Consider the following 23624-nt stretch of genomic DNA (forward strand, 5'->3'; position numbering starts at 1 on the left):
GTGGGTCTTGTGTAGACTGGTGAGACGCCCCGCCATTAATCGGCTGTGATGGCACTGTCAGTCCTCACTGTGTGCGTGTCTTCATAATCCGGGTGAGAACCTCATAATCGTGATACGCAAAAGAAAGTGTGAATCTCCTTAATATTATTTTGCCGTGGTGTAGAAAAGGGGTCCCGTGTTTGCACTTGTCTGGGCTATAGCGCAGGGGAGGATGAAAAATTAAAAGTGCTCACTTTGACTTAAGGCAGAAGCGCAGTCAGCGTCTCAAAGGCCGGCACAGCTATGCATGCGCGCTGGCTGCTCGACTTTTTTTTTGCACAGTTTTTGCAGACACGTTCATGATATCAAAAGTCTCAGCGCTTTTGAGGTCATTCATATATATATATATATATATATATATATCAAAATACCCGCCCCTCGCAGCGGAGAAGTAGTGTGTTAAAGAAGTAATGAAAAAGAAAAGGAACATGATTGACATTGTCATGAGTGTTGCTGTCATATATATGCCTGCCTAAATAAGTCACCCTCGCTTTGCTCTTACTTTATTTACCGTTCATTTAATCATGGCTAGTGGCGGAAAAATTATAAAATGGAAGGAGGATGGCTTTACCAAAACAATTATTGATGGCTTAATCGATTATTCATAAAGCTTGAATTGGTGATCTGTTTTTCTGTGTTAACCTCATATTTTTTCATACTTCTTCTCAAACTAAGGTGGTGCGAGGGTAAAATGAATCGGGATGCGCTGATCAATGTAATCGTGTACCAGGAAATCATGCATTGACAAAGCTCCCTTTGCTTGTAATGCAAAGTGTGATTAAATGCATTATTTTTAACGCTGTTATGGATCACATTCATCGAAGCTTCTCAGCTGTGCTTGTGCTAAGAAAAGGAAAGATTTTAAAAATAACGTAACACGATTGTCAATGTAACCTTTTGTAAGTAGTGCCTGGAGGATTCAGTGTGGAGAAACTCTATAGAGACAGTGTGTGTATTAACTTGTGGATTTTTCTGTGAGTATTTGGTGGCAGTCTGACGGAAGACGGCGTTAGCTGCAGAGCTCAGCTCAGAGCCAAATGAGATGAATGGGAGATGATGACGTCACTCCCCCACCCGCCTTAACTGTCAATCCCCCACAAACACAGTCTCGGAATTTACATAAGCACACCCCTTCACCTACAATTTTAACTTAGTTATAAAGTGATCAAAACTCTTGTTTATATCCCGCGCCCTCTCATTAAACTTGTATCCCGCATTACCTGTGGGCATGTGAAACGCCAGCGGTAGCCTGTCTATGAACTTAATTTAAAGTTTAGGTTTACACCTTGCTTTCTTTCGAGGTAGCAGCAGTCATGAATATGGTAGTATATGTCACTCGCCGCTTCTTATTGTTTAGCTGCCTTCTCAATTATATAATGCATGTTTTCTTAAGCGCTTTTGGAGGTCTTCCTGGTTTTACGCACTGCGCTGACAGTCAGTTCACGGATTACGCCAGAGGCGTGATGATGTCACACAAAACTCCGCCCCGCCATTCCAGCTCAACTCCATTACAGTTAATGGAGAAAATACCTTCCAGTTATGACCATTAGGCGTAGAATTTCGAAATGAAACCTGCCCAACTTTTGTAAGTAAGCTGTAAGGAATGAGCCTGCCAAATTTCAGCCTTCTACCTACACGGGAAGTTGGAGAATTAGTGAGATGAGCTTCAACGCCGTGGGGGCGGAGTTTCGTGTGACATCATCACGCCTCCCACGTAATCACGCAGTACATAGAAAACCAGGAAGACCTCAAAAAGCGCTGAAGAAAACATGCATTATATAATTGAGAAGGCAGCTAAACAATAAGAAGCGAAAGAAAGTGACATATACAACCATATTCATGAGTTCTGCTACTCGAAACAAAGCACATGTAAACCTACACTTTAAATTAAGTTCATAGACAGGCTACGCTGGCGCTTGTAATTTAGTGCCTGCCCATATAAGGCCGTCCGTCAGCGCAATCCAATAGCAAACTGCCACGGGTAAATATTCACGGGTGAAGGACTGTGCTTATGGAGAGGAAGATGAGATGGTCAGGGTGGTGTTTGACACAAACTCAGCGAAACTGCGAGAGAAAGTTTTAAGTGCCAGGACTAAGGTAACATTAAATACAGCCATGGACATAGCACGAGATGGCACCAGCACAGCTGGGAACCTTCGATGCATGTACACCGAGTGGCTCACGTGAACTGACGAGTGCACAGATAAAAGGCAACAGTTCCAAAGAGCGCTGAACAAAACCAATTACACAATTGAAAAGGCAGCAAAAATATGAAGCGTCTCATACATACAAGCATATTCATAAATCCAACTACTGCGGAAACAAAGCACACGTTGGAAAAAGTCAATGTCCCGCTAAAGGAAGACAGTGTAAAAACCCGTGCATGCAGTGTGTCAGGTCTCAGATAAAGAAGAAGACGAGCTGTTTATTGATGCAGTAAGAAACGAATCGATGAATGAAACCTGTCATCTTTACAACGATTGACAAACACGGAATGTAACTTGAACACAACACATCCTACAAATACGAACCTGATTGAAAGAAATAATGATAATCAAATCCTTGATGACAGCAACACTCAGTAACACTCACAAAACAAATACTGTATATTGACAGTCATGTTACGCTATTTTTAAAATGTTCCCTTTTCTTTTCTAGCTTTTTAACACACTACTTCTGAGATACGCTGGTATATATATATATATATATATCCCGATCTACATACTCAATAATGGATACTTTATTCGCCATCAATGATTGTTTTGGTAAAGCCATACTCAGTGTATTCATTAGATGAACGGTAAAAAGTAAGAGCGGGGAGGATGACTTATTGAGGCATGCAGGCTGTAGTGCGTCAACTCTATCTGAATTGCGCGATCACATTTGAAAAAATATATCTTTTCAAGTTCTATTTAGTCCATATGTGTCAAACTCAAGGGCGGGGCCACATCCGCCCGGCGTAATTATATCCGCCCGAGATCATTTTATATACTGTATTATTGTTATTAAAGCCCGGTATATGAAGCGCTGGTAACACAATAAACTACAGATCCCATAATGCAGCGCTTCAGCTGCCTTGCCAACAGTTACCGCTAATCAAGTCTACCTTAAGATGCTGCAAGTTATTGCGGCTAGCTCACACGATGCTGAAGAGAAAAGTTGATTCTGAAAATAGAGCCTTTAAAACCGATGGGAGGCTGAGTATATGTTTACTGAACCCGTGTGTCTCATTTGTGGAGCTAATGTGGCTGTAATTACAGAATTTAATCTAAGACGGCACTATAAAACAAAACATCAGGGTAACCTGAAAGACCTGAATGCAATGCAGAAGATACAGAAAGCAGAAGAATTAAATAAGAATCTGACACTTCAGCGGACGCTTTACCGTGCACAATCACAAAGTGATTTCAATTGAGGCTGCTTTTATGGGAGACACAACCACTTGCCCCACTTTCCCTATTACCAAGTAATGTTAAACCAAGTCGTCACTACGGTGTTCCCAAATACGCACTTTGCTGATAAACTGAGCGCACTGAGTTTGCACGGCGCTTTGGTGACTTTGAAGAACAAAAAGTCCGCCTACATGCGGCTCGAACCTTGTGCATGTTTGGTAGCACATATCTGTGTGAGAAGCTCTTCTCAGTGATAAAGACTAACAAAACAGCACACAGGAGTCGCCTCACTGATGAGCACCTGCAATCCATCCTGAGAATCTCCACAACACAGAACCTCACACCAAACAGAAACGAACCTGTTGCCAAAAAGATGCCAGGCGTCCAGCTCTAAAATGACATATGAGCAAAGACAACTGAATGATTTGATTTGTTATTGCTGAAAGGAACACATTTTATTTATATTTCTAGGTTTTGTTATGCAGCATGTTCATATTTGAATTTGTATAATTTTGACAGGATATATTTTTATGGAGAGCAAAATCTTTTGGGATATTTAAAATCTAAGTTTATTTTTATAAAATATAAAATTACATAAGAGTAAAGAAATTTGAATGTTTGTTCTTTTAATGTTTACTTTATTTCTAACTTGTATAATTTAGACAGGATATATTTTTATGGAGAGCAAAATATTATAAGTTGTTTAAGGTTTGAGTTGATTTATTCAGGAATAATATTCCTGTCTGTTTTTACCATTCCTACCAAAGATATTTCTGTCGACTAAATAAAAATTCCTTCTATTTAAAATTTAAATAGAACTTGAACAAATACGATAGTTCATAATATCCACGCAGACTTGCACGTAAGAGCGGGTGTCATCCGTTTTAACAAACAGCGTATTGCACTGATACGAAATAGCTGTGTGTGTATATGTATGTGTATGTATGTGTGTGTGTGTGTGTATGTATGTATGTGTATGTATGTATATAAACAACACCACTCATCATATAACAGTGACAAAATAATATTGATAATCATAAAGACGTTATTTTAAAGTTTCCTTTTCTTTTTCATTGCTTCTTTAACACTCTCTATATATATCTCTATATAGATATAGATAGATATAGATAGATATAGATAGATATATCTATATATCTATCTATAGAGAGAGAGAGAGAGATATATAGCAAAATACTCGCGCTTCGCAGAGATGTCATGTGTTAAAGAAGTTATGAAAAAGAAAAGGAAACATTTTAAAAATAATGTAACATGATTGTCAAAGTAATTGTTTTGTGTATTTGGTGACAGCGTCACAAAGTTGTTTTCGGTAGCTGCATCAGAAAATGTACCACGACGTCTGACACGCCTCCTTTTTACTGTTTTCTCACAGCTTGGATTGCTGCTGTTATATATATATAGATATATAGATATATATATATAGATATATATAGATATATATATAGATATATATAGATATATATATATATATATATATATATATATATATATATATATATATATATATATATATATATATATATATATATATATATATATATATATATATATATATATATATATATATATATATATATATATATATAGATATATATATATATATATATATATAGATATATATATATATATATATATAGATATATATATATATATATATATATAGATATATATATATATAGATATATATATATATATATATATATATATATATATATATATATATATATAGAGATATATATATCTCTATATATATATATATATATGTATCCACAGCCTTTGCTCAATACTTTGTCGATGCACCTTTGGCAGCAATTACAGCCTCAAGTCTTTTTGAATATGATGCCACAAGCTTGGCACACCGATCTTTGGCCAGTTTCGCCCATTCGTCTTTGCAGTATCTCTCAAGCTCCATCGGGTTGGATGGGAAGCGTCGGTGCACAGCCATTTTAAGATCTCTGCAGAGATGTTCAATCGAAATCAAGTCTGGGCCACTCAAGGACATTCACAGAGTTGTCCTGAAGCCAATCCTTTGATATCTTGGCTGTGTGCTTAGGGTCGTTGTCCTGCTGAAAGATGAACCGTCACCTCAGCCTGAGGTCAAGAGCGCTCTGGAGCAGGTTTTTATCCAGGATGTCTCTGTACATTACTGCAGTCATCTTTCCCTTTATCCTGACTAGTCTCCCAGTTCCTGCCACTAAAAAACATCCCCACAGCATGATGATGCCACCACCATGCTTCACTGTAGCGATGGTATTGGCCTGGTGATGAGCGGTGCCTGGTTTCCTCCAAACGTGACGCCTAGCATTCACACCAAAGAGTTCAATCTTTGTCTCATCAGACCAGAGAATTTTGTTTCTCATGGTCTGAGAGTCCTTCAGGTGCCTTTTAGCAAACTCCAGGTGGGCTGCCATGTGCCTTTTACTAAGGAGTGGCTTCTGTCTGGCCACTCTACCATACAGGCCTGATTGGTGGATTGCTGCAGAGATGGTTGTCCTTCTGGAAGGTTCTCCTCTCTCCACAGAGGACCTCTGACAGAGTGACTATCGGGTTCTTGGTCACCTCCCTGACTAAGGTCCTTCTCCCCAGATTGCTCAGTTTAGATGGCCGGCCAGCTCTAGGAAGAGTCCTGGTGGTTTCAAACTTCTTCCACTTACAGATGATGGAGGCCACTGTGCTCATTGGGACCTGCAAAGCAGCAGAAATGTTTCTGTAACCTTCCCCAGATTTGTGCCTCGAGACAATCCTGTCTCGGAGGTCTACAGACAATTCCTTTGACTTGATGCTTGGTTTGTGCTCTGACATGAACTGTCAACTGTGGAACCTTATATAGACAGGTGTGTGCCTTTCCAAATCATGTCCAATCAACTGAATGTACCACAGGTGGACTCCAATGAAGCTGCAGAAACATCAAGGATGATCAGGGGAAACAGGATGCACCCGAGCTCAATTTGGAGCTTCATATCAAAGGCAGTGAATACTTATGTACGTGTGATTTCTCAGTTTTTTATTTTTAATAAATTTGCAAAAATCTCAAGTAAACTTTTTTCGTGATCTCATTATGGGGTGTTGCGTGTAGAATTCTGAGGAAAAAAATGAATTTAATCCATTTTGGAATAAGGTTGTAACATAACAAAATGTGGAAAAAGTGATGAGCTGTGAATACTTTCCGGATGCACTGTATTTCAATCGTTGTTGTATACTTACAGATGGCTTAACATCTATTACAGAGCTGATTGTGTGGCGATTGGGTATTTGGAGTAAGTAAGGATAGGAATTGGGGGTTACTACGTTTGAAAGAGACAGTACCGCCACCGTGTTCCCATGTTTAATAACATGCTTTCATTTCTATCATCATGAAAAGATATCACTTATACATCTCAGCATTTTAATTATTCACACAGCTGTAATATCACGAATGTAATGGATTCTGTGTCCTGGCGGAGAAAGAGAAAGCCGGTTTAAGAACCACGTAGTGATTCACACACAAAGCACAAAGATCAAATACAAAAAGCATTTAACATGTTACTTTAGTTACGAAGGGATTTGAGAAAATAGTAAATTAATCTATTTTAAGGTGAAGTTTATGATGTTCTACTTTAATGACAAAATAAACATGATTAAAGTGGAAATTTTAAGATTAAAGTTGACATTTCCTGCTTTCTTCCCCACTGTGTGCCTATTTTTTTTTCTCTGTACCCTAATAAGTTTTCATACGACACTCAGACATTGGGCTACAACTCGCCTTTTCACAGCGACTTGGATATGTGACAACATTTTTAATTCGGGTACTGCCACTCGATCAACTTCCTTTTGTTGATTATACCACTGTTTAAACCAACAAATAGTAAGTTTTTCTTTGCCTCCACTTGGTATTCGCTGAAATTCTTATAATTTTCCCCCATGCTTTTCCCCATTGTCTTTTCACAGAAGGCTGAGCTTAAGGGCTATTTATATTGATTTGCATATTCATAGAGGCATAATTCTGGGAGGAGTTGGCATGTGCATAAGCGTTACTTTTCACGCTGACAGGAATTTATGTAGCAGAAGAACGTGGAAGTTGGAATACGCACAAATTCCTGCATCCAGATTTTTCTGTGCGGAAGCACATTTCAGTTTTTGTACTTATGTCATGTTATAGTGCGAATTCTACACACAGCGTTATGCATGAGCCCCCTGGTGCTTTTACAAACTTCTGCTCACCAGATATGCCTTATATCCCTTTGTGCTTGTTGGTGCCTAACTTCAGATAATCCAGTCCTGTTCTGAATGCCAAGTGTTATTGATCAATGGTCTGTATTACATACCATTTAAAACCATAAAAGCAGTTGCCCAAGAATTATCATTCTGGTATGAAACAGTTTGATCCACTCTTCTAAACACATCAAAATTTGATCTTAAACATTTTAAACATTCAATTTACAAACACAAACATTATTGGTAATATTTTGATACTAGTTACAACCCATCTAAGCCATGTCACCACAATGGTTCAGTGGCTAAGAACAGATGCTTCACAACTTCAATGAACCAAATTCAAATTTCAACCTGATCATTTTCACAATCGCATGTTCTTTTAAATTGTCCATGTTGGTTTTCTAGAATCCTCTCACATTCAACTCATTAGGTTGACTAAGGACTCTACAATAGATTAGCGCATGAATATATGAATATGTCCCATAAAGAAGCACCCAATTCCACCTAGACAGAAATCTGTTTTGTATATTTATATACTGAATATAACCTGCTGGGAGTCAAGAAATTTTAAAATTTATTAACAGTTCTTGATTCTCTAAGTTTAAAATTTCTACTGTAGGAGAAACAGAACAGTAGTAGTAAACAGTAGTAGAAAAAAATATCAAAATGGATAGCAATGTGTTCTATAGGACTTATTAGTTATCTGTAAAAACAAGTAAGATTGTAAAACAAATACTGTGCAAGAAATTAGAGGTCAATGAAGTCTCCTAGACAATTGACAAATCCACAAATCTCACCAATAAGACAAATCTGAACTCCGCATTCTGAGTCAAACTATAGTCAAAAGGTGCTGGGGGCGGAATGGTGGCTCTTAGGCTAAGGATCTGCACTGGTACCTAGGCGACTTCTGGTTCAATCCCCATTACTGCCAAGAGAGATCCTACTCTGCTGGGCCCCTGAGCAAGGCCTGTGAGTAAGCTCTACAATGGCTGACCCTACCCTCTGACCCCAAGGCGTATGCAAAAACAAACAAATTCCTAATTAAATATATAACGCTAAATTAACAAAAAAAAAAAAAAAAATCTACAAAACTACTAAGACAAATGAGTCCAGCATTCTGAGTCAAACTATAGTCAAATGTGCTGTTCCTATCCTCCACACACAAGCTAGCTGAATATTTATGCCACATTGTTCTATCAAACATTTTTAAACCCTCTAGAGCAACCAATAGCTAAAATTTCTTTATGAGAAACATCCACCTCAATAAAACTACAAGGTGTTTGTGTCCATCCAGTTGTTAGGTTTCTGTTATCTTCCATTTGGTATGGGATTCGTGAAAGCAGTGTTAAGGTTTGTCACACACCATCAGTTGCAATGGCAAATACAATGCATAGTGCTGGGTGGTATACCGGTTCATACCGAAAACCGTTTTTACATTTTTTTTATGATATGGATTTTTTTTATAACGCAACACCAGTTTAAATTGCCTAAACGACGTTCGGAACATGGCGCAGCGGGAAACTGTTCAAGTGGGGACCTTTTAAACTGCTACACCAATAAAAACACAGATTTGTTGCACTAGGGCTCTTTTTCACTGCTACACCACCAAATAGTGGCCGGTAGCATTGTAGTGATGGGAACTCCGGCTCTTTTCAAAGCTTCGGCTCTTTTGATCGGCTCCCTTTAAAGAGCCGGCTCTTACGGCTCCCGAATGGCTCTTCATTTAGTATCACTTTGATGCATATATTTTAGCCTAATTAAGCAATTATGGTTTGTGTATAAGAAATTTCTTATTTATTATTTTCAAACATTACGTATTTTTATGCATTTTTTCATTACAAAAAATACAGTTACTATTGTTTAACATTTTAATAAAAGCTTTAAATTAACAACTTAACACAAAACCACAGCAAACAAATTAAATAAAGGCCAAACTCAGCAACAATACAACACTATGACTCTTTGAATAAAAGTTTTTAGGCCAGGTTGGCATTCAGAAATGCCAGATACCTCAGCTAAGATGGGCTGATGTAATTTCTCCTCTCAGTGATTATTTCTCCTGTTTTTGAGAAGACTCTTTCTGAGGGGAGCGATGTAGCGACAATGCAAAGTCGTCCTACCAGCACTGCAGCGGGAGTACTTGGCTCTTTTCCAGGGTCATTGGATGGCAGGAGAGAGGGCACGCTCTCCTCCAGTTGCACGGATGGGTGGGAGGTTCTTGTATGTCTGTGCAAGTTTGTTTTTGACCCTGCTGTAACGGATATTTTCATATTACAAATTCTGCACTTAGCTTTGCAGTTCCCAGTATCACTGAAATGCAGACAGATACTGTTTCTTTTTCGGCTTTAACTCATTTCTTCACTCTTCTTTTTTTCTTCACGATGCGCTTGCATTTAAATCTGGCTCCTCGTCTGTCGCAGCAACAGGTACACAGAGCAACCTGGCTTGTACCAACACTCGCTGTCTTCGGAGCGTCTGTCCCCCTTCCTTCCTTCACATAATGGTACGATCCTATTCCGATGTGTTGTTCGTGAACGAGCAGGCATTATGAGCCAATGTTCTGTGTGCCCACATAAATATACAGTAATCCCTCCTCGATCGCGGGGGTTGCGTTCCAGACCCCCACGATAGGTGAAAATCCGCGAAGAAGAAACCATATGTTTGTATGGTTATTTTTTTTTATATTTTAAGCCCTTATAAACTCTCCCACTCTGTTAACATTATTAGAGCCCTCTAGATATGAAATAACACCCTTTAGTCAAACGTTTAAACTGTGCTCCATTACAAGACAGAGATGACAGTTCTTTCTCACAATTAAAAGAATACAAACATATCTTATCTTCAAAGGAGCGCCATCAGGTGCAGAGAATCAAAAAATCAATACGTGCTTTTAAGTATACAAAAGCACCACGATAAAGCGGCATTTGTAGAGGAGCTTCCGTGTCCTCTGTGCAAACAGCCCCTCTGCTCACACCCCCTCCGTCAGGCAGAGAGAGTGAGAAAGACAGAGAGAAGCAAACAATCTCAAGCACCGCGCGGGAAGCATATCTTATATCATTGAGGAGTTTTAGTTAATATGTAATATATGCTCTGATTGGGTAGCTTCTAAGCCATCCGCCAATAGTGTCCCTTGTATGAAATCAACTGGGCAAACAAACTGAGGAAGCATGTACCATAAATTAAAAGACCCATTGTCTGCAGAAAGCGGCGAACCAGCGAAAAATCCGTGATATATATTTAGATGTGCTTACATTTAAAATCGCGATAGAGTGAAGCCGCGAAAGTCGAAGTGCGATATAGCGAGGGATTACTGTAGTCCCGCCCCTGCCAAATGGATTTTCAGCAGAGCTGAGCAGGAGCGGCTGAAGCTTCGGCTCTTCTCGATGGGCATCGGCTCCTCTCGTTTGCTTAAAAGCATCGGCTCTTAGAGCCAGCTCGTTCACGAACGACACATCACTATAGCATAGTATGCCGCACGGTGAAAATGGACAGAGAGCATTCCAAAACTGAACTAAAAGTAAAGTTGAACATGATGAACAGAAGAACTTTAGCCGAAAAAAAAGGAGTCACGTCCGTTGCCTGGACAGATGTGTAAATACTGTTTCTATACTACTGGATAATACTGCAATATTTGTTTTTTTTGTTTTCAATACAGTGTAATTTAAGTGATTCTTAAACTGACATCTTCTTGCACTAAGAGGAGGTGCTGGCAGCGATCGACGCACAGAATACATTCACTTCATGATCTTCCTGCTCTCTGAACATTTAGAATGTTAAATAAATAAATAAATAAGATAAATACTTAATATAATTTTCATGGTAAAATGCATTAAATCATGCATAAATCATATGGGGGCACGACGGAGTGCCTGCCTCGCATTTGCATGTTTTTCTGGTGGGTTTACTCGGCGTGCTTCAGTTTCGTTTCAAAGTCATGTAGGATGTGGGGTTTTGTTGTGCTATACTGACCCTGCTAGTGTATGTTTTGCTTGTATTCATCCTGCAATGTGCTGGCGACTTGTTCAGAGATGGGCGCAACTCTGAATGGATGGCATAATTAAACATGTATAACGAAGATATTTTTAAAGTTCTGAACACTTCGTGGGCTAAGTTTATAACTAGTTTTAATTTCACAAAGACGTTTATCTTGTGGTGATTGGTTATGTGGTGAAAGAAAAAGGAAGGAAGGAAACAGGAACTGGGGTTTTGGTACGTCAGAGAGACAGCATGCATGCAATAAAGATAGCCCTCTCAGAAGAACAAGCATTGAATTCTGTGTTTGTGTCTCCGACCAGCAGATCAGAAACCCAACATTTGCACAATATTTAAGTTAAACCTGTGCGATAGCTATTCATACATCCAGTTTTTTGGAGCCTCGTCACAGCTGCCATAAAGTTCTCTACACTGAACATACACCTGGGGACCCCTTACTGCGAGGGAGCAGCACTACAGCTATGCCACCGTGCATGTGTAATACCTGCTTTAATGCATTTCATCATGAAAACGATATGAAGTATTTATTTTAGCATTCTAAATTTTCAAAAAGCAGGAATATCATGAACTGAATGGATTATGTATGGTAATTGCTGTCTTCTCTTAGTGCGGAGGAAGTCAGTTTAAGAAGCGTAGTGATTAACCACTGGGACCGGGGAACGTAACACAAAGCATTTAATGTGCTGCATTAATTTATGACGGGGTAAATTAAGTAATTGATTAAACATTGATTTTAGGAAGAAGATTAGTTTACGACATTCTACTTTAATTGTGAAGTAAACTATGAGAATAAAGTGGAAATGTCGACTTTGTTCTCGACATATACTGTAGTTTGTTTTTAGCTTGAAGCAAGGTCCATATTAATGCATTTTGCCTAAATGATGGTTCACTTGGTAAAGATGTCAAAACCAAGTTGCACTTGTTTTATTTTATTTTAATTTGGTGAATACTGTGTAATGCACCTGGGCTTGAAGTAATAGTGCAAATATCAATAATAATACTATTTATTTTATTGTTATTATTTATTAGTTTAAATATTATGCAGTTTAATGATAAAGTTGTTTAAAAAGTCACTTTAACGTGTCAGTGGACAGAGATTGTTAATATTGAAAATATGTTGTCAAAATTAGTTTGTTGTTGCAAAATGTGTTCGATAAAAAGGTTCTATATTTTGACTGCATCTGTCATGCAATGTGATACCTTCTCCATTAGTGCCACCCCCTTGAAAACTATCACTTTATGGGGCAATGCAAAACTGTATTAATACTTGTGTGCACATTAAAATGTTTTTTTTTTTTGTACAATACTTTTGACAGTGGAATAGGTTATTCTTAGCCAGTAATTGCAGTGGAAAATGTGGTTAACTTATGCATGGGGAAAAAAAAAAATACCATTGAATACCATGAAACCGCGATTATTTAAAAAAATACCGTGATATAGTATTTTGGTCATACCGCCCACCGCTAGCAATGCATTACAAAATCTATACTAATAAAAAAGCAAAGCCCTCACTGACTGACTGACTGACTGACTCATCACTAATTCTCCAACTTCCCATGTAGGTAGAATGCTGAAATTTGGCAGGCTCATTCCTTACAGCTTACTTACAAAAGTTGGGCAGGTTTCATTTCAAAATTCTACGTTTAATGGTCATAACTGGAACCTATTTTTACCCATATACTGTAATGGATTGCAGCTCGATGGCCATGGGGGACCGGAGTTGTGTGTCACATCATCACGCCTCCCACATAATCACGTGAACTGACTATGAACGCAGTACGTAGAAAACAAGGAAGTGCTCCAAAGGGCGCTGAAGAAAAAACGCATACAAGCATATTTATAAGTGCTGCTACTGCGGAAACAAAGCACGGTGTAAACCGTAAGTTTAAATTAAGTTTATAGACATGCTCCCGCAGCCGTTTGTCATGCCTTCGACGAATATTTTATTCGCGAGATACAAGTTTAATGAGAAGACACGAGGTATAAACAAGACTTTGGATCACTTTGTAAGTAAGTTAAAATTGCTGTAGTGAGAAACTTTTAAGTGCCAGGTCTTAGCTAACATTAAATAAAGCCGTGGCCATCGCAACATCACACAAGAGAGCAGCTCACGTGAACTGACTGAACGCAGTACGAGTGATCACTTCCATGCATCAAACCTGTTCAAAAACCGCATTACACAATTGACAAGGTAGGAAAAGAATATGCTCCAAGCTGAGCTCCACAGCTAACGCGGTTTTATTGAAGCAACTTAGTCACGCTGCCACCAAATACTCACAGAAAAATACACAAGTTAATGCACACGCTGTCTCTAGAGTTTCTCCACACTCAATGTATTCCTTGCATCCCCGTTACACCCTCTGATCTCCCATTTCAATTCAGATGCCTCCAATTTCCAGTAAGGCTGTGCTTCGCGATGACAAGTAATAAGTCTCAGGGACAGACCCTACAAAAGTTGGCCACTGATTTCAGGCAAGATTGCTTTTCTCCTGAACTACTATACGTTGCATTCTCAAGAGTGAGCTCGCACAGCTTCGTCATATTACAACCGGAGTGCTGAACTGACAACGTGGTATGCAAAGAGATCCTTAACAGATAGTTATTGGTATATTTTCCCCTCAGTTTAAAAAGGTTTTCTTTTCTTCTTAATAAAAAAGCAGTACTTCATCGCTGCAAAGCGCGGGGATTTTGCTATATACAGTACATACACACACACACACATGACAGCAACACTCATAACAGTGACAAAACAATTACATTGACAATCATGTTACGTTATTTTTAAAATGTTTCCTTTTCTTTTTTATAACTTCTTTAACACACTACTTCTCCGCTGCGAAGCACGGGTATTTTGCTAGTACATCTAATAAATGGTGCATTGCAAACATTAATACCAAGGTCTGTGTTTATTACTTAGATTTCATTCCGTCTTTGATGGGTATAACTAGTACAAAAGAAACTGGCTGAAATAAGGAAACACCCAATTCCACTACTGAACCTTGAATTTTACAACAGAGTATTCAGTACATCAAACCTAATGAATTATTTCAGTGCAACTTCTATGGTGTAGATATACTAAAAAAAAAAAAAGCCTTGATTAAAACAATTTCCTACCTAATGTATGAATCAGTCTTTCCACATACAACACAGAGGTTTTCCTTGGCAGTGAGGTAGTAATCCTGCTGAGATTCTGGCCTTCCAGATGGTTCAAATGTAAGCTTCACTATAAACGGATCTTCACTAATCAGTTCTAGATCATGGGAATAAAAACAAAAATTCATGCAGACAGTGATATTCAAATTCTGCCTAACACTTACAGCAAATAACTGCTTTGATATGGGAGTTTCACCAACATTAAGATATGCTGACTGGCTTTAGGCTCCAATAATCAACAAAAAGAATGATTTAAATTCAATAATAAATTTTACTTTGATTGAATGTGTAGTTCCAGCCATTTAATTCTGATCAAAATTAATTTTGGTTCTGAAAACTGATACCAACATTTATTTCAAAGTGTTTCATACCAAAGAGTAATCTGGCTAATAGTAGAATACTAAGCTATGGGTACTTCACATAAATTAATATCATATAAACTCTTAAGCCTCTACTTTGTTTTCTGTGTTTTTAAACACGTTTGTGCATTTTCATACTAATTTTGTATTCACAAATTTACAAAATCGAATTCTTGGGTAAAGTGCCTCTCTGTACCCGTACTCTGTGAGGAGCACTATACAATAAACTAAATTAAAAACTGAATTGAATAAGGCTTATGTAAGCGACACAGCATACATTAAAAACTTTCCAAGATAATTTTGGCTTGTAATACTACAGATATACCTACCAACAGAAGACAACCCTGGAACAGCTGTTGATTTAAAACCTCCCTAAACATATATGTATATTTTCCAATTTATTTAATAATGTTTCCTATTTTTCAGCACAATATTTTTATTTATAATTTTCTATTATATAGTATTTTTACATAACGTGTATTTGCAGTTATTGTGTAGGATGTTGGGCTCAAATAGAAGCAAGAATTAATTCAATCATACTGCAGAAGGTTTTGAACAATTCTACATAAAATGCTTTCTGTGTAATAATACACCTTTTATATGTTTATGCACACTTTCAGGAATTACAAGACTGCAGTCAAGCCCATTTCATACCACCCAAATGCCTTCTGCTGGTGATAATAGATCAAATACAGGACAACACAATTTAAACAGAAACGGTTTGTGGGAATTTTTTTTAAGCCACCATGGCTTACCACAGCTATTCAAGTTTCCTACTGAACCGTATTACGGTAGCTTTGGAAAACAGTACAGCACAGCAACAACAAAATCAGATCACTTATTTACTTAAAAAAAAACAGAAAACAAAAAAAACTTGGTTATAGTGTACAAGGCTTTACTGTTAAAGGGTACCAAATGGATTCTCCAATTAAAAATTTGTAGAACAAGGAACATCTAATGTACACCTAAGCTACTGGACTCTCATGGCAATCAGTATAGTAAAGGTCACTTCCCAAAATATCACATTTCTGTATTCCACTACAAGAAATCTGTAATACATCAGTTACTACTGTGTTTGGGGACGAGGATGACATGGTGCAGCTGCAAAGGTGGATGCATTGCTCATTCCACACCTCCAAGATCTTTGGCGGGCCTTTCATGTGCTTCATAGTCACTCTGCTCCCCTCTATTCTACCCTCTGCACCAGCATCTTTCACATGCCATGTGGAAATTCTTTTCTCCAGTTTCTATCCTCTTTATAACCTGCATTTTAGCCACTAAAATGTAATGCTTTATGTTTATAACAATGAACAAAAATATTAAAATACTGCAAACATGAATCAACCAAGCAATCTCAAATTTGCATTGTACACTAAACCCAATCATCAATCACAGGTGACATTTCCCATGTATGGAGGTTCCATAATGACTTGTACATGCATTATAACATGCTTTAGGAAGACTTAATTATAAAGGAGCTTCATCTTTGAGGATCTATTAACCAAGGTGTTACTACAGTATAGAAACAATCAGTCTAGTCATATGAACCCAATTCAAGATCCTTATATTCTCAGAAAGCTGGTATACTAACCAGAATTAAAGGTTTCCTCTCTAAAGCTGCTGGTAACAGACTACTTCAGCTGAGACATGTAGTAAATAAAGCACCTTTAGAAAATGTGCACACTGATAGATGCAACTTCTATACAATGAAAGCTTCTGAAGTAATAAAGCCTACAATACTTCAATACAGACTAAAGAAAATAGACTTTGCAAACTGTTACTGTTTCACTGATGTATGCAACTAAACAATGTTCATAGCTTATTAAACTTACAAAAGAAAAAAAAATTCCTCCTAAACCAATTTCTCAAATAACCATCTCACTTACCTCCAATACCCTTTTCAAGGTACCACCTGGCTTTTTTCTTGTCACAAGTGCATAATGGCTGTCCATCTGGTGCATGAAGGAAACAGTTGTCATATAGTGGGGATTTTCTGTTTAATAAAAAAAAAAAAAAACACAACAAGTAAGGAGTTTGGTATAAATTATACACATTTGACCAAGTTTCAGAAAATACAACAGCAACAGAAGCTTCCACAAAGAATTTAAGTAATCAGTGCCAGAATAGAGAATCAAACCTTAACATTGTCCAGCATTGTTCCAGTTATAAAGAAAGCAGATGCCTCTTTACTTAATGACTATTGACCATTTTCCTGTATTGTATGAGACACTCGCAGCTTACACTCATACATATAAGGCTGATATTTTGTTCATGACAGCCAAACAAAAAGAAAATAAGGATGTACAAGTAAGTCATCTGAAAAAAACAAGAAGATGTACACATAGACATTCACAGCTGGCTAGAGACATCAGAAATTTAATTTTTTGAATTTTCAAAATGTAATACACATTCAAATGTAGTCCCAAATCATATATGAATACGAGGACCTAAAATTTCAACAGATTTAAGGACTTCCTGCGGATCGACAGTCTAAAGTAAAAAAAAAACTATTTTCAGGAGCTGTAAGCTCCACTTATGATTGAAAAGGTGACAAAACAGTGTCACACAAGTTAGTCTGCAATATCTAACAAACGACTGAACACTACATGAGCATTTTAGGAAATATACAGTGTACAACAAATATGTACACTGATGAGAGTTTAAATAAAAAACAAACACACACTTCCTACTGCGGACTTAAACCTATTTAGAATATTTAGCAGGTTATTGACCACTAGTGACGGCGTTAATGTTCCAACAATATTCCTGCCAGAAATTTTCAAGCATTCAGCCTTAGGAAATGCACATTAACCTTTGGTAATCAGAGGGCCAAACTTCATTACAAGCAGATCTTGTGTTATGCAGTCACAGAAAGAGCAATAGAGGAAATCTTATGAAAATAAGATTCGCATAATTAATGTCATGCACTCTAGGTTCCAAACAGGCATACTGGGCGGATGTGAAAATGCTTCCTACAATTTGCCGAGAAACTGCAGAGTGTGAACGTTAAGTCTAAACCTCATGTTTAATAACATTAGGATCCTTTAGACTGTCCAGCTTGACAAATTTTTAATTCAGCTGTCCGTATACATAGATCACTGACTGTGGCCAACTAAAGATGTCATACACTATAAAAGGTCATATTGCACCACTGAATAAGTCTGAAAGTCAAACTGATGACAGAAAAACTAATTGGTGGGTTCTAAATTGATAAAATTTAGCCTACATTGAAGAAAGGAAAAAAAAAAGAAAAAGGATTACACATAAGCATTTCATAATCTTTTAAAATCCTTTACATTTATTAAAATATTCTCTTTCAAGATGACAATTGTGTTTATATCATGGTAGAAGTAAATAAACGCTGCAGAAAAAGTTGTAGGTAACCCATGCCATTACACCCCAAGTACCTTATAGTCATAACCAAGGGCCAGTGAGGAAAGGATAAACACAGATCACAGCAGAGTAGTGGAAAAAACAGCAAGTTCTTAAGTTTATTCTGTTGCAAGTTACACAAAATAAAAAATACTTCAAACAATCAAAGTTAGTAGTGGCACATTCAAAGGTAATAACACATAAATGAAGAGAGCAATTAAAAATGTAGGTGTAAATAAATAAAAAAAAAACAAACAAAAAAAAAAAAAAATCTTAAAACACACCCAATAATCCATTCACCTTCTCCAAAGCTGCTCCACATTCAGAACTTTCCAGATTTTTTTTCTTCTTCCCTTTCATCATGTCAATCAGAAAACTAATCCTACTCATGCTCTCTTTTGTTCTTTTTAGTTTCCCCACCATTGTCAGATCAACCACTAAGTCAACAGGAAGCCTGTTAACGCATCTACCGTCTTCACTACCCTCTTTCACTTGTTTAGTCGATCTGAACTAAACATATGGACTCTCAAAATGACAACTCACAAGAACACATATACTGACCAAACAATCTTCTCCAATACTCATTCAACCTTAAATGAGCCTATGAGAAAAGCCTCATCCAAGGCCCTACACCCACAATCGTCACCTCTTAACATAGATGCCGGTATGCCTACAACACAGTGTTTCTCATTGGTGTGGAATTCTTCGATTTCATACTCGCCCGTGCATACACACATACCTTTGCACATACTGTCATTTACACCCCCCTATACAGTGGCAAAACAAATCATGCCTCTTTCATGAATAACAGACTGAACTCTTCAGCCATAATGACAATTATGTCCGGAGGAAAAAGGGTGAGGCTTGCAAGCCAAAGACTTCCATCCCAACCGTCAGGCATGGGGGTGGAAGCATCATGTGGAGGTGCTTTGCTGCAGGAGGAACTGGTGCACTTCCCAAAATAGATGGTATCATGAGGAAGGAACATTGTGTAGATATACTGCAGCAATATCTCAGGAGCTCAGCAAGGAAGCTGAAGCTCAGTCACAATTGGTCTTCCAAATGGACAATGACCCCAGGTATAATTAAGTTGTTGTCCTTAAGTCATTTTGCCACAAGGTCAAGGTATTGGAGTAGCCATCACAAAGCCTTGACCTCAATCCGACTGAAAATGTGTGGGCAGAACTTATAAAGCATGTGTGAGCAAAGAGACCTATAAATCTGTCCCAGTTACACCAGTTCTGTCTGGAGGAATGGATGAAAATTCCAGCCACTTATTGAAAGGAGCTTGTGAAATGTGACCCAAAACGTTTGACTCAATTTAAACAAAATTACAAGCAATGGTACTAAATATTAAAGTGCATGTAAACTTGTGACCCACTGGAATTGTGAACATTTTTGTTATAGTTTGTTAGTATAAAAATCTGCGGACAGAGACAGAGACAGAGATATAGAGAGATAGAGAGATAGATAGATAGTCAAGAGAGGTGCATATGATATCTTGATTTCAGAAGGTATTTGATAAGGTCCAACAGGAGAGGTTGGGTATCAAACTAAAAGAAGTTGGTATTCAGAACATAGCATATAGACTAGTGCAAAACTGGCTTAAATCACAGTTTAGTAGAATTAGATGAAGTTAAAAGTTGTGTCCCTCAAGAGTCAGTGCTGTAAGCTCCTGCTATTTTGAGTAATTTATATATATATTATATGTAAAATAAATGATTTGGATAGGAATATAAACAATAAGCAGGTTAAAATTTGCAAATTATACCAATATATTGAAGAATGGCAGATAATCTAGAAGTAAATTATAGAGGAACTTCACATAGAGGCTAGGGCAATTTTTGTGGCAGATAAAATTAAACGTGGAGTATTACACAAGTAAAAACGGAACCCAACCTGAAATTTTACACAAATTTGGGAATGATTTTGTTCACATGGATAACCACAGGTACATGGATTAAAGTACTGTGGCAGAGATTGGAACTTTCGGCACTCGCCTTGATATTTTTAAGAAACTACATGAAAAGGACTGGCAAGTTTTATAGGGCTGAATGGCTGTGGAGTGTGATGCAACATCATTGCTTGGTTATGTGGTTAAACAAATTTATTTTTATGGGGATAAATTTTGATTTTTTAACTTTTTGCTGTAGTGTCTAGCAGTGTTTTAACAGACACTCAAATATAGCAGTACAAAAGATCCAGGAAAACTCAGTGCCTCAAATTAAATTTTACTTTAAACCAGTTTCCTAATGTCTGACACATCAGCATTAACACCATCTTGTTGCTGGGTTTCTGTTATTTGCTATATGGTACAGGATTTGTAAAACTCAGTGCTAATGTCTGGAATATGCCATCAGCCGGAATGAAAAATGTAATTAATTTTATTATTACATACATTATAAAATATATTCCAATACACTATGCACTGCAACCATTAATGCAGAATACCCCAAGGTCTATATGGATTACTTAGATTTCAAACTTAGATGGGTACTAGGGCTACTCAAATTAATACTGACCAAGGAGGTATTATAAATGAACGTAACTTGGGTTCAGAATTCTCTGTAAATATGGTTGTTCCCATGTCTCACCTGGGGTGACATCTTATGGATAGAGATAGATATGCTAGTAAAATACCTGCGCTTCACAGCAGATAAGTAGTGCGTTAAAGAAGTAATGAAAAAGAAAAGGAAACATTTTAAAAATAATGTAACATGATTTTCAATGTAATTGTTTTGTGACTTTTATGAGTGTTGCTGTCATCAAGGATTTGATTATCATTATTTCTTTCAATCAGGTTTGTATTTGGAGGATGTGTTGTGTTCAAGTTACATTCCGTGTTTGTCAACCATTGTAAAGTTAACAGGTTTCATTCATCGATTCCTTTCTTACTGTAACAGCCAGCTAGTCTTCCTCTTTATTTGAGACATCACACACAGGTTTTTTTTACACTGTCTTCCTTTAGCTGGACATTGACTTTTTCCACCATGTGCTTTGTTTCCGCAGTAGCTGCACTTAGGAATATGCTTGTATGCGTCACTAGCTTCATTTTCTTTTGCTGACTTCTCAATTGTGTAATGCGTTTTTTGTTCTGCGCTCTTTGGAGCTCTTCCTTGTTCTCTGCGTACTGCGTTCACAGTCAGTTCATGTGAGCCGCTCAGAATACATGCATCAAAACTTCTCAGCTGTGCTTGTGCTATCCCGTGCGATGTCCACGGCTTTATTTAATGTTAGCTAAGACTCTGCGCTTACAAGTTTCTCTTGCAGTTTCGCTGAGTCTGTGCCAAACACCACCCTGACCATCTCATCTTCGTCTGCATAAGCACAGCCCTTCACCCGCGAATATTTAGCGGTAAAGAGTTTCTATTGGATTGCCGCTGACGGACGGCCTTATATGGGCAGACACTCAATTACATGGTAGGCATGACGATGAGGGACGCAACTCCGCCTCACACAGCGACCGAGCTGCAGGCTATGGCCGGTATATATGTACATAAGTAGGTTCTAGTTATGACCGTTACACGTAGAATTTCAAAATGAAACCTGCTTAACTTCAAGTAAGCTGTAAGGAATGAGCCTGCCAAATTTCAGCCTTCTACCTACATGGTCAGTCAGTGCTTTGCCAGATAGATATAGATAGAGATAGATATAGAGAGAGAGAGAGAGAGAGAGAGAGAGAGAGAGAGAGAGAGAGAGAGAGAGAGAGAGAGAGAGAGAGAGAGAGAGAGAGAGAGAGAGAGAGAGAGAGAGAGAGAGAGAGAGAGAGAGAGAGAGTGCATCCGGAAAATATTCACAGCGCATCACTTTTTCCACATTTTGTTATGTTACAGCCTTATTCCAAACTGGATTAAATTCATTTTTTTCCTCAGAATTCTACACACAACACCCCACAATGACAACGTGAAAAAAGTTTGAGGTTTTTGCAAATTTATTAAAAATAAAAAAAAAACTGAGAAATCACATGTACATAAGTATTCACAGCTATTGCTCAATACTTTGTCAATGCACCTTTGGCAGCAATTACAGCCTCAAGTCTTTTTGAATATGATGCCACAAGCTTGGCACACCTATCCTTGACCAGTTTCGCCCATTCCTCTTTGCAGCACCTCTCAAGCTCCATCAGGTTGGATGGGAAGCATCGGTGCACAGCCATTTTAAGATCTCTTCAGAGATGTTCAATCGGATTCAAGTCTGGGCTCTGGCTGGGCCACTCAAGGACATTCACAGAATTGTCCTGAAGCCACTCCTTTGATATCTTTGCTGTGTTGTTAGGGTCATTGTCCTGCTGAAAGATGAACCGTCACCTCAGCCTGAGGTCAGGAGCGCTCTGGAGCAGGTTTTTATCCAGGATGTCTCTGTACATTGCTGCAGTCATCTTTCCCTTTATCCTGACTAGTCTCCCAGTTCCTGCTGCTAAAAAAAATACATCCCCACAGCATGATGCTGCCACCACCATGCTTCACTGTAGGGATGGTATTAGCCTGGTGATGAGCGGTGCCTGGTTTCCTCCAAACGTGACGCCTGGCATTCACACCAAAGAGTTCAATCTTTGTCTCATCAGACCAGAGAATTTTGTTTCTCATGGTCTGAGAGTCCTTCAGGTGCCTTTTGGCAAACTCCAGACGGGCTGCCATGTGCCTTTTACCAAGGAGTGGCTTCCATCTGGCCACTCTACCATGCAGGCCTGATTGGTGGATTGCTGCAGAGATGGTTGTCCTTCTGGAAGGTTCTCCTCTTTCAACAGAGGACTTCTGGAGCTCTGACAGAGTGACCATCGGGTTCTTGGTCACCTCCCTGACTAAGGCCCTTAGCCCCGATCGCTCAGTTTAGATGGCCGGCCAGCTCTAGGAAGAGTCCTGGTGGTTTCAAACTTCTTCCACTTACGGATGATGGAGGCCACTGTGCTTATTGGTACCTTCAAAGCAGCAGAAATTTTTCTGTAACCTTCCCCAGATTTGTGCCTCGAGACAATCCTATCTTGGAGATCTACAGACAATTCCTTTGACTTCATGCTTGGTTTGTGCTCTGACATGAACTGTCGTCAACTGTGGGACCTTATATAGACAGGTGTGTGCCTTTCCAAATCATGTCCAATCAACTG

The 23624-nt window shown here is 38.2% G+C and overlaps 1 protein-coding gene across 3 annotated transcripts in view; it reads right to left on the reverse strand.

Annotated features, from left to right (window-relative positions):
• Positions 1 to 23624, reverse strand: part of exd2 (exonuclease 3'-5' domain containing 2) — a 70799-nt gene that overhangs the window by 15434 nt on the left and 31741 nt on the right. For all 3 annotated transcript variants that reach the window (XM_039741237.1, XM_039741235.1, XM_039741236.1), the window contains exons 6-7: positions 17035 to 17141; positions 14751 to 14886 (exon numbers count right to left, since the gene is read on the reverse strand). In XM_039741237.1, the coding sequence (XP_039597171.1) occupies positions 14751 to 14886; positions 17035 to 17141 (243 nt within the window). The remainder of the gene's footprint in view (positions 1 to 14750; positions 14887 to 17034; positions 17142 to 23624) is intronic.

Source organism: Polypterus senegalus, chromosome 18, assembly GCF_016835505.1.
Source record: "Polypterus senegalus isolate Bchr_013 chromosome 18, ASM1683550v1, whole genome shotgun sequence".
NCBI lineage: Eukaryota > Metazoa > Chordata > Cladistia > Polypteriformes > Polypteridae > Polypterus > Polypterus senegalus.